The sequence below is a fragment of the Nannospalax galili genome, unplaced genomic scaffold (assembly GCF_000622305.1).
Source record: "Nannospalax galili isolate Female #2095 unplaced genomic scaffold, S.galili_v1.0 scaffold158, whole genome shotgun sequence".
NCBI lineage: Eukaryota > Metazoa > Chordata > Mammalia > Rodentia > Spalacidae > Nannospalax > Nannospalax galili.
In genome coordinates this window covers 9,749,662-9,761,140 of record NW_008345290.1, presented here as the reverse complement: position 1 = coordinate 9,761,140, position 11,479 = coordinate 9,749,662, and the positions used below count along the sequence as shown (strand labels likewise).

Here is an 11,479-nt window from a genome sequence, read left to right as displayed (position 1 = left end):
CACATGCCACCATCATGCCTAACAAAAACAAAAATAAACACCTGATTCTTTTTTGCTTGCCAGGTAAGCTCTTCCACTGAGCTATGTCCTTACACATGTAACCAGAAAACTTTCTATTATACAAGCAGAGTAGCCTGTTTAAGGTTCACCACCTCTGATACATACACACACACACACACACACACACACACACACACACAGACACACACACACACACACACACACACACACACAATACCACAGTACTTGCATAGGCCATGGTAAGGCTTCCCAAAACCCTTGCATCTTTGTTGTCTCCTGGCTCTTCTCAGGTCTCCAGCCAGATGGGCCTTTTCCTTAAACTCACTGGTCCCTATCCTAATTGAGGCCTTCAAACAAGCATTCCCTGTGTCTAAAGTTCTTCCTCACTGCCTCCAACTGCACTGCCGCCTAGGCCCACTTAGTTAGGGTGATTTGTCCTTCAGTTCTGCTTACTTAAAGCAGCCTTCCCCAACAATCCTAACTAACCTCCCTGATGTTTCAAAGCCTACCCCAAACACTTGGAACATGCTTCTAACTACTTATCCAATCATTTTTACAGCCAGACAACAGGCTCAAGGAGGATAAGAAAGCTGTCTTCCTTGTTCATCACTGCATCCCCTGTTCTTAGCACAGTGGTAGTCTACAATAGGTAGCTAGTAAATGAAATTAACATTAGACGTTGCTGGCGGTAGAATACTTGCCCAGAACACTCTAGGCCTGGGTTGATCCCCAGTACCACAAAAGAAAAATTAATCACATTTTCCAAAGATTTAAAGGATGAAGGGATAAACTAAACTTCTCTTCAATTTGACACTGTTATCCCTTATGAAGTTGTCCACATGCAGAAACACACGAACTACACAAAAAGAGGCATGGGTTGTGAACTCCTTTCGGAGAAGAATTCAGAAGATGCCTGGATAGGGATATGTATGTATTTTAAAGTAACAATATGTCTATAAAAATTATTTTAAAAATTAAGCTTCAGGGAAAAAAGTAATAACGTCTTCATGCAAGCCTACCATTCCCACTCAAACATGTTCTTTGGGGGAGACCAACCAGCAAAGGAGGGCAGAGAAAACAAGAAGTATGTCCTAAGCTAGTACCATTCTTTTCCAAAGTAAATTTACCTTCTAATGAAAGAGAACTTGTTGAATCCTTCTAAGTACATCCGGAAAAGTAGCCAGTGGTATGATGAACTTCTATGAAAAGCAAGGGACATACAAGCCAAAAAGGAACAAGCAGCTAGATGGAAAGACAGCTGCCTCTGCCTGCCTTGCCACTTTGTCCTGGCATCACTCAGCATATTAACTTCTCTTACTTGGGGAAGAAAAAAGTAGACCATTTTACAACAGAATAGATGGTATGAGCATCACATGACAAAGATTCCAAAAGACTCTTCTAGAGAAATTTTAGTGCAATGAGGGATACACAAGGACAGTCAGGAAAGGACAGATGGGAGGGAGGGAGGGAGGGAGGGAGGGAAGGAGGGAGGAAGAGAAAAAGAAAAAGAGAAGGACCAGCAATTAAACTTAATTCAAGGGCATAAAATGCACACCTCTTGGAGCTTAAGAAGACTTCAAAAATGAAAATGGAGTGGTGTACATTAGACAGAATGCTAATCAGCTTCTGGCATTCAACAAACGGAGGCCCAGCTTGAATTTATCCACATCTAACACAATCTCTCTGAACACAATCTCACTGAAGATCCCCGAAGTGAAGGCCAGGTCTTTTAAATTCTCTGGTAGTGATGATGGGGAAAACAAACAACTCTCTGCTAATTACCACACTCTGCAGAGGAAGGAGACTTTGGGCACACCCAACAGGTGCACTTTTGTTTGTAGTGTCCTGTGACCCCAAAGTTATCATGCCTACTCTTCCCAGACACATGTCCATAAAACAGTATCCTCACATTACCCTTAAACATTTCTCATCAAGGAAAGGGTAGGAAAATCTGTCTCCAACTTTAACAGATAACGAGCCCATTCCTGGTTTCAAATGTATCCCACTGAAATGTTAAATTCTTAACCCATTTCCCATAATAAAAAGTTTAATCCTAAAATGGTACCTAGCAGTTTATATAGCACATATTAAACACTAGTTGCTCAAATGAAAAAAAAATGCTTATGAATCATCTTCAAAGCTGAGGAATAGTTTGAACCTCAAGATATTTAGAAAGTGCTTCCAGAAATTGCAAAGGGGTCAGAGTGCTATTTTTAAGCCACCCAGCTTGGTAAGGTAAGAAAACGGCTGCTAATACCTGCATTCATTTTACAATTATTTGAATTTGAAACAAAAGCAATGTTGGGCGAGAAAGACAAAGCCCCAATGCATAGTTGGGGGATTTGGAACTGCGGGGCTGGAGCTGGGCTACCTCGGTCAGCAGGGAGATGACCTGCCCGGGACTAGGGAAGTGTCCGCACTGGATGAAGGACTTTCGCCTCTCTACTGCAGGGGACTGCAGGCGTTCACTTCAAACCCTCCGACCCGCCTGCTGGCCAGGTGAGCCCGCCCCCGGGTTAATCTGCGAGATTTCGGGAGGAGGGGGAGGGCCCACAGCGGGCTCCCGGGGCACCCTGCCTTTCCGGGCACCCCAAATCTCCTCAAGGCTGCGACCAGCTCCCTGCAGGGCCGCGCAGTCCAGCGGAGGTGGAGGCGACCGGGAAGAGCGCGGCCCGGGGAGAGCGGCAGGGACCTCAGACAAAGGCCCTGGCGCGGCCACTCACCACTCAGATAGTTGGTCCATTTGTACAGCACGCCCTCCATGGCTCCCGCGGGGCGCCCAGGCCGCCCGTCCGCGCGCGCCCGGCCCCTCACGGGCCCAGGGCCCACAGCAGCGGCGTGGCCATCGTCCTGCGCTGCCCAGACGCCCACGGCCGGCGCCCGGGCCCGCAGCGGGGACTGCTGGCCCGCCTCACATCCTCGGCCCGGGGGCGGGGTCACCGCGGCGGCCTAGGCGCCGGCAGCCGGGAATCACGCGGGCGGAGAGTTGGGGGGTGGACAGGCCGTCCGTAGGGAGGGCGGCTGGAGCGGAGCGGCTGAGGGGCTGAGGGACCGAGGAACGGAGCGACAGTGGGGTTGAGGCTCGGAAGAGCGCTGCCGCACACGCGTCGAGCTACCTCAGCCGAGGGCGCCCACCCAAGCGCGCTCGCACATGCCCACTGAGACCCCGCGCGCACGTTCCCAAATCCTGCCCGAGTTTGGCGGAGGCTCCCGGGACGCCAGCCCCCCGAGGAAACTGAGTTCGCGGGGAAAATGAGTTCCGGGTGCTCGCTTACGGGTGGGCGGCGCTTGAGGGAAGAGAACGGCAGGTCCTGGAGCGGGACACCGAGTATAAATGGTGCCGGAAGTGGGTAAGGGTCTGGTTGTCAGAGGTCTGTGTGCTTTAGGTACCTGGTGGATTCTAGTCCCCCAAGGGTGCAGTTTTTAATGTTATAACGATTGGGCGCAGCGACCTTTGGACGAGAATACGGGCATTTCTGGTTAGAATCCTTCTGTAAATAGGCGCTATTCAAACTCCAAGGACTCTACTGAAAGTGTGGTCTTTGGACAGCTGGCATTGACTTCACCTGGGTATCTGTGAAAAATACCTTTAATCCCAGCTAAGGAGGCAGAGGCAGGCGAATCTCTGGGAGATCAAGGACAGCCTGCTCTACATGATGAGTTCCAGGCCAGCAGGGGCTACATAGTAAGAGCCTGTCTCAAAAACATGAAAGAAAAAAAAAAGGAAAAGAAAGAAGAAAGAAAGAAAGAAAGAAAGAAAGAAAGAAAGAAAGAAAGAAAGAAAGAAAGAGAAAGAAAGAAAAGAAAAAAACCCCGCTGAATCTCGTCCCAGATCTTTTATATCAAAAATATCCATTTTGACAAGAGCCCTAGGGAGAATTCCTGTGCAAATAAAAGTGTGAAAATGCACTGTTGTCAGGATATTTGACTAAGAGAAGTGTTAATCACAGGTTAAGTGGAAGGGGAAGGTTAAGAGCGTGATACAATCCAAATGGTTTAGGTGTAATGTAGGCACTGAAGTGCTAACATGATTATTTGTGGGCATTTTTTTCTTTTTCCATAATGTAAGGTTGTCCGATTTAGCAAATAAGGATAGCGCAAGTTATTTACCCGAAACTCAAATATTGATTAGTGTGCATCCCTCCTCTCTCGTCCCCACAAACCTACAGATCCTCCTTTCCAGTTTCCGTCTACAATGTATTGCATTCGAAGCTAGGTGAACCGGATAGGAGATTTAAGCTGAGGAATTTGTAAACACAATTAGCATTTCTTCTTTAGGGACGTCCTTAGTCTTATTTACTCGCTATGCTACGGGCTCTCGGGTGATGAATTATTAGCAGTCCTTAACGGTGGTGCTGAAGAATGAATCAGGTCTAGTCTTAAGGCGGAGCTCAAACGCTTTGTAGTCAAGTGAGCTTAAACTGGCGGGTGACCTCGCCTAGTCTAAATTTATTTATCTCCCAATAGGAGAAAATAACTCGTGTTGGTAGTGAGGCTTGAGCATCAGGAATGCGCTTTGTGAACCTTAAAGCACCTGGTAAATCCTTACAGTTTACATCCTAAATTAATAAGCAATAGCCCCGAGCCTTTGCTTGTGGCACCTTGGGGGGTTGCTCGCCAACTGGGGGGAGGGGGGGCTTTCCTGAAACTCCTAGGGTGTCGGGCCCTAGACTCCCCTTCCGTGGCTTAGTAGGAATTCTTCACGGAAGTAAAGCCGCTAGGGCAGCTTCCGGCTAGCTCTGTACCCCACTGCTGTCCCAAAATGTGAAAACGCTTTAATCCCCAGGCTCTAAGGTGGTGAGGGGGTGCGGGGTGGAAGGGAGGGTGGCTCCCCGCTGGTCGGCTGTCGGGCTCTTGCCCACCGCAAAAGCCTGCACTACTGCGGTACCATTGGCTTAAGGAGCCTGAGGGACAGTACCACCAGCCAATGGAAGGTCGCCCTTCTCAAGCGGCGGCCTCATCGCAACCAATCAGCTCCGGGCTTGGCTTTAACCCTTTAAAGGTGAGTTAGCAATGAGTGGGAAAGTTGTTGGTACTAAAAGTGCCACGTCTTCTTAGGCTGGGAAGTCGTGAACTTGCCCCAGGCCGCTGTCTCTGAGGCGTCAGCTACTTTTTTTTTTTTTTTTTTTTTTTTTTTTTTTAACTCTATGAAGTCGGGAGCCCTTTCTCTAGTTTTGTAGGAACTTCTTTCCAGCTCCAGCAACATGAGGTTTTTCTTTTGGAACTCGATCTTGACGCTGTTGATTACGTCTTTGAGTGGGGCTCTGATCCCTGAACCAGAAGTGAAAATTGAAGTGCTCCAGAAGCCGTTCATCTGCCATCGCAAGACCAAGGGAGGGGACCTGATGTTGGTCCACTATGAGGGCTATTTAGAAAAGGATGGCTCCCTCTTCCACTCCACGTAAGTAATTATGCCTGACTGGCAAAAACTTTAGAGGATGCACCCACCCACACCAGCTTTCCTGCTGGAAAGCTAATTTCACCTTTCTTTAAAAAAAAAAATCTGACATACCTGCTTCCATTCCTGAATGGAAAATTGTCAAAAAGCCTTGAAAGAACTTACTGAAAATGTAGTCTTGATGAATTAATTTTCTCCTAATCGTGTTTGTTATAAAATTAGAACTAGAATCTAAGAAGTTTTACAGAAATAACTAGGTTATAATTAAGCAATAAGTAGAAAAGATTTAAAAGAAGTTTTACACCTTAAACTCCATTCTTGGAGGGCAGAGGGGTCAACTCTGGAAATCATCCTTCCAGGATACCAATCAGTGATAGGATCATCACTGGAGTTAAAAGCCAAATACTTGTTATAAAGTACATCTTCAAATTAAATATTTTTATTGCTCTTTTTGTCCTTCTCAAGCTGAGTCATTTTATGAATTTTGCATCAAGAAAAGTGGGTAGTGAATTGAATTGCTGTGAAATTGACTTGGGTTCAAAGAAAGAATAACTGGTTCATTAATTTCCAAGTCAATATGCTTAACCACTTATGGTGAAAAAAATGCACCACAACATTTTTTAAAGTTACTAAAAAAAAAAAATCTCTGATGTTTAAAGTGCTTGTTCATCATGATGGGGCCCTGGTTTGAAGTCCTATTGCTTAAAAAAAAATCTAATGTGTTTTCTTTCTATCATAGTCACAAGCATAACAACGGCCAGCCCATCTGGTTTACCCTGGGCATTCTGGAGGCTCTCAGAGGCTGGGACCAGGGCTTGAAGGGGATGTGTGTGGGAGAAAAGAGGAAGCTAATCATTCCTCCAGCCCTAGGCTATGGCAAAGAAGGAAAAGGTAAAATTGTGTAGCCATCACCACTGTGTAACTAGAATGGCTCTGCCTCTGACTGAAACTCACCAATTCATTTTAACAGTGCAACAAGAGAGACCATTCACTATAAGTATTTTTGCTGATTTAAACGTTCGGAATATACATTATTAAGGCATTGGGTTTATGTGTGGGCTGTATATATGGATTACAACCAGGAAGTCTACTATATTTCTTTCTTGCTTTTAGCTTTTAAATGAATTTGTAAAGCTTTTAACAGTTTATTTTAAAAATAATGTAGTTACTTGATTTTAATTCTCTCTGTGTTACAAGCTGGCTAGCTAGTCTAAACAGCTTTTGTGCCAATTTGCTCCTAGGCACAGACACCTGGTATTTGAAAGGGACTTCACACAGGTCTCCAAGGGGCTGTTGATGCTGCTTATCAACTGGCCTGCATATGTAGTATCCTCATTGAAATCTAAACTATGAAGAGACAGATTAGTGAGCAAGAATGTCTATCACTGCATTGGTTTGATAGGGGGGAGGGGAAAAAGGACCAACCTTAGTATATAATGTTGAGTATAGCTAAATAAAATATAACCCAGATCTTAAAATGCCATTGGCAAAGATTAAAAATTATATTCGGGTGGGTGGTACACACCTTAATCCCAGCACTTGGGAGGCAGAGGCCGGTGGATCTTCATGAGTTTAAGGCTAGCCTGGTCTACATAGTGAGTTCCAGGCCAGCTGGAGCTATAGGAAAACCCTGTCTCAAAAAGACAAAAAAAAAAACAAAACTATCATCTATCTATCATCTATCTATGAAATGACATAAAAGTAGAAAACAAGTTACTGTATATCTAGCTTTCTCTGCATGATTGGGGGAGGTATATGCACAATAAAAGTAAATCACAATAAATAAAAGTATTCACAATGAACTGTGATACTGAGAATTATATTGATTTCTGATTTTATCTTCCAAATTCTCTATGAAGAATGTGAATTGCTTGTGCAATGAAGAAAAAACAATGAACCAGTTTTCAGATGCAGATAAAGAACCACCCTGACGAGGTATAAGTAGCCCTCCCAGCAGCATCAGGCTGAAGCTTCACCACCACAAAGAAGCAGTCAGGATTCCTTGCCCCAGTTTCCTAAGAAGGCAGCTAGTGCTGTGTATGAATCATGAGATATTTTAAAATAGAGCTAGCTATAGAAACCAGATTCCATAGACTTGGAATTATTACACAAATTAAATTTTAATGTTAATCATGATCTTTATCTAGCATGTAGGAAATGTCTCTCTAAGCCTAGAAGTATTCTTTCACTTTTGTCATCTTTTTTTCACCATTAATATTTATATATGTAACATTAGTAGTGTTATTCTAGCCCTTTCTCTGCTGTATTTAGCTCAATTTTTCTTCATAAATGAAAAGATCTAAATCAGTCAGTTCCTTCAACTGTGTGCCATGAAACTAACTCTGAATATGTATTTACTACTAATTTTGTAGCGCTTTAGTACATACTTGCATGCCTCCTTGGAAAGATACCAGCTTTCCCACCGCTCTAGTGCATGTCCCTCCCCTGTGTGCATCTGCAACGGTAAGCTTCGGCTCATAATATGAGTGTTTTTTTCTCTTGGAAACTTATAATGCTGTTTCATGGAACTGCGAGGGGCAGGGAGAAAACTAGAACACATTTAAGGAGTCTTCGTAGACTTGTATATAAGGAAGCAACTTTGAAAAAGGTCCACAATTCCAAGAAGGCTTTGGTTCTTTGTTTTTATTTGTTAGTTTGTTGCTTTTGCTGGTTCTTTAACCAAGCTCTTTTTACTTTTAAAGATTTGCTATCTTTCTTTTCAGAAAACTCTTCAACATATCTTTAATTTTCTATGTCATGGGGTATTTTCTAAGTTTTTGAAAGTTTTGAACATTCTTACTTAATTTTTTAAATCTAGAAGAAAATTATATCACAGTAACATATCAAGAACTTATTGTTTACCAAGAATAATTTTATTTTTGCAGGGGTTTTCCCATTTATTTCTCTAACACACTCCTAAGGTAAAAAATATTATTTTACAGATTTTACAGGTAAGGAAACTGAAGCCTAGAGGTGGCAGATGTGAAATTCAGTTATGTCATCAGAGCTCACCATAACGTATACTGCCCCCTAGTGGTGGGAATGACAACACCAATCATAGGTATTTAAAGATCATGACTTTCTGCCCCAAATTAGTAAATCACTTATTATATAATTAATTCTAAATTATCCAAAGCCCTTTAAAGGTCATTCTTGACATCCAACATGCAGAATCTTAGTTATATTTGAAACTTACCATCAAGACTTTTAGGAATATCTGCATATATGTCTGAGTATGTGTTTTATTGCTAAGACAAAACCAGAATCCTTTCGCTCATCTAGTCCGAATGGATTAATCCTTCTTTTTCTTTCTTTTCTCAATGACACTTAATGCCAGTGTAAGTAATTTCTGCCATATGTGACAATCTTAGGGAGTCTCTACATTGGATGCAGTTAAAATGTCTTGTACGTTACCACAACTGATTTTGTTATGAAAACTTTTGAACTTTTTTAAATAAAAATTTCCCTCTCTCCTAATATCAGGTAAAATTCCCCCAGAGAGTACACTGATATTCAACATTGATCTCCTGGAGATTCGAAATGGACCAAGGTCCCACGAGTCATTCCAAGAAATGGATCTCAATGATGACTGGAAACTTTCTAAACACGAGGTGGCCTTTCCTTTTGCCTCTGCTCCTTCCTTCCTTCCTTCCTTCCTTCCTTCCCTCCCTCCTTCTTCTTCTTAAAGCTTACTTTTTTTAAAGAAAAAGTTTTAAAAGATTTTTAAAGAAAATTTCTATTCATGTGCATATGTATGTGTGTATGTGTCTGCCACATGGGTGTAGGTGCCCTCAGGGGCCAGAAGTGGGCATGGGATCCTCTGGAGCTGGAGTTACAAGTGGTTGTGAGCCACTAGACATGGGTGCTGGGAATGGAACTCTGGTCCTCTGAAAGAGCAGTAAGTACTCTTAACTGCTGAGCTATCTCTCTAGCCCTGAAAATTAATTTATTTTTTATTTAGGTAAAAATGTTATTTAGAAATTTTCATAAAGTACTTATGCTTTGAAAATTGTCTCTTTTTCCATAGGAAATCATTGCTTCAGGGAGAACTACATTGAGACCTAGAAAGCACGAATTAGTCTTTTGCCTTTTCCCTTCTCACTGGCCTTGCATTGGTTGTGTTGTCCTCACCCTTGGGTCTTGGAAAACTGCATTTTGCCCTGACAGTTCCCATTTGGAGTTACTATATGAGAAACAGATATCCTGAGAAGTCTTCTCTTGTGTAGACATTCCTGCTCTCTCTCACCATGACAGACTGGCTGTTGAGTTTTGTACTCCTTCTTTCCATCAGGCATGTCCAGGCTTGTGAGGTGAATCCCTGGAAGAAGGGATTTCTGGGTTTTCCACAGAGGAGTTTTCCCCAGTCACCCCCAGTCCCTGCACAGACTGTAGTAATCTGACTTTTGTGGAGAAAGAAGTGGCGGTAGATACGTACCCTATGTATTTTAATCTACCTACACTCTGAGTCTGCCAGGGCCAGGCTGATACCCAGTCCTTAATGTTATAATCAGTTTCACTCTAAGGACCAGGAAATGATTGAGTCTCAGATAAGCCAAGTTACTATGAACCAAGGGATTAGGATCAACACTAGTGAGTTTTTCCTGTTTCTTTGTAGGTTTTGTTGTTGTTGTTGTTGTTGGTGGTGGTGGTGGTGGTCTTCGTCATGGTGTGTGTTTGTTGTTTTGGTTGAGACAGGATTTCCCATTCTAGCCTAACAGGTTTTGAATTTGTGAACCTCCTGCCTCAGCTTCCCAAGTGCTGGGATTACAGGCCTGCCTCATGAGGTTTCACATCTCACGGTGTTCACAGTCATATACATTGTTTTTTTCCCCATCCAAGATAAATTGTAATTCTCTCTCACTAAAAAACATTTGAATATATAACATATTCCTATGAGGTTTTTTTTTTTTTTTAAATCACTATAAAGTGTTATTAAGAAGTCTTGGACTGGGGATGTAACTCAGTTGAAGGGAACTTGTCTCGCATGTACAAGGCTCTGAGATCAGTCTGTACCCCAAGAAAGAAAAAAATCAAAAAGTGTTTATTGTACCTATATCACTGTTTTCTTCTCAGGACCCCACCCCCATCCAGGTGTATTAGTCTCTAATATATTCTTCCAGTATTATGCAAATGCATAATCTTATTTCCTCCTTTCTACACAAAAGGTAGCACAATAAGACAGCTTGCTTTATTTAGAGTATATCCCAGAGATAGAGTCTACATTAAGAGTTTCTTCTCCTCTTCATCTACCTCCTCCTGCCCCTCCCCTCCTTCCTTTCTTTTCAACTGCATTGAATTACTTTAACCTTGACAAACAGCATATGTTTATATATCGGAGTTTGAAGAGAGAGGACTTGAAATTTCTAAATAGATGGAGTGAGGATGTGATTAGAAATGATAATACTGGAAGATGACTCAGTGATTAAGAGCACTGGCTGCTCTTGCAGAGGATCCAGGTTCAGTTCTCAGCACCCACATGGCAGCTAACAACTATCTGTAACTCCAATTCCAGGGAATCCCATGCCCTCTTCTGGCTTCAGTGGGCACTGCATGCATGTGGTACACTGTGTGTGAAGTGTATGCATATGGTCCATACACATGCGTATGCAATACATGTACTCATGAGCACGCATGCAGGGGTTCGAGCAGGATGCTGGGTGTCTTCCTCTGTTACTTTCTGCCTTACTGCCTGGTGGCTCTCACTGAACCTGAAACTCACCATTTCACCCAGGCTGACTGGCCAGCAAGCTCTTGAGATCTCCCTGTTTTCACTCCCCAGTGCTGAGGTTACAGGCATGGACAACCACATGTACTTTTTATGAGTCCTGGGGATTTGTACTCAGGTCCTCATGCCTGCACAATAAATGCCCTTACCCACTGAGCCATCTCCCCAACTCCTTTATTATATTTTTAAAGAAAATTGCAGAGTAGGCACTCATCAGGCTAGGCTTTGCTTTGATTTCTGAGCTTCAGGGGCCCTAATTATTCTCTGTTGTGGCATGAGCACACCAAATCCACCATTCTTTCTACTAGACCTATGTTCAGATAGAAAAGGAGAAT

At 43.1% G+C, this 11,479-nt stretch overlaps 2 protein-coding genes across 13 annotated transcripts in view; one reads left to right on the top strand and one right to left on the bottom strand.

Moving 5' to 3' along the window:
• The window catches only part of Plekha8 (pleckstrin homology domain containing A8), a 75,738-nt gene extending 72,752 nt beyond the window's left edge, over positions 1 to 2,986 (bottom strand). For 6 of the 11 annotated variants that reach the window (XR_003850854.1, XM_017800220.2, XM_029567569.1 and 3 more), the window contains exon 1: positions 2,745 to 2,986. Coding sequence is in view for 7 of the 11 variants with exons in the window: in XM_017800220.2 (XP_017655709.1) it covers positions 2,745 to 2,784 (40 nt within the window). In the remaining 4 variants the exon portion in view is untranslated. The remainder of the gene's footprint in view (positions 1 to 2,744) is intronic. The other 5 variants (XR_001872647.2, XM_017800222.2, XM_029567572.1 and 2 more) reach the window with 3 other exon arrangements.
• A 256-nt stretch (positions 2,987 to 3,242) lies between these two features.
• The window catches only part of Fkbp14 (FKBP prolyl isomerase 14), a 12,567-nt gene continuing 4,330 nt past the window's right edge, over positions 3,243 to 11,479 (top strand). The window contains exons 1-6 of one of the 2 annotated variants that reach the window (XM_029567574.1): positions 6,172 to 6,310; positions 7,279 to 7,354; positions 7,792 to 7,882; positions 8,362 to 8,370; positions 8,454 to 8,480; positions 8,903 to 9,030. In XM_029567574.1, the coding sequence (XP_029423434.1) occupies positions 7,328 to 7,354; positions 7,792 to 7,882; positions 8,362 to 8,370; positions 8,454 to 8,480; positions 8,903 to 9,030 (282 nt within the window). In that variant the 5' untranslated portion in view covers positions 6,172 to 6,310; positions 7,279 to 7,327. Of the gene's footprint in view, positions 3,372 to 4,488; positions 4,559 to 5,174; positions 5,423 to 6,158; positions 6,311 to 7,278; positions 7,355 to 7,791; positions 7,883 to 8,361; positions 8,371 to 8,453; positions 8,481 to 8,902; positions 9,031 to 11,479 lie in introns of those variants that run through there. The other variant, XM_017800223.2, reaches the window with a different exon arrangement.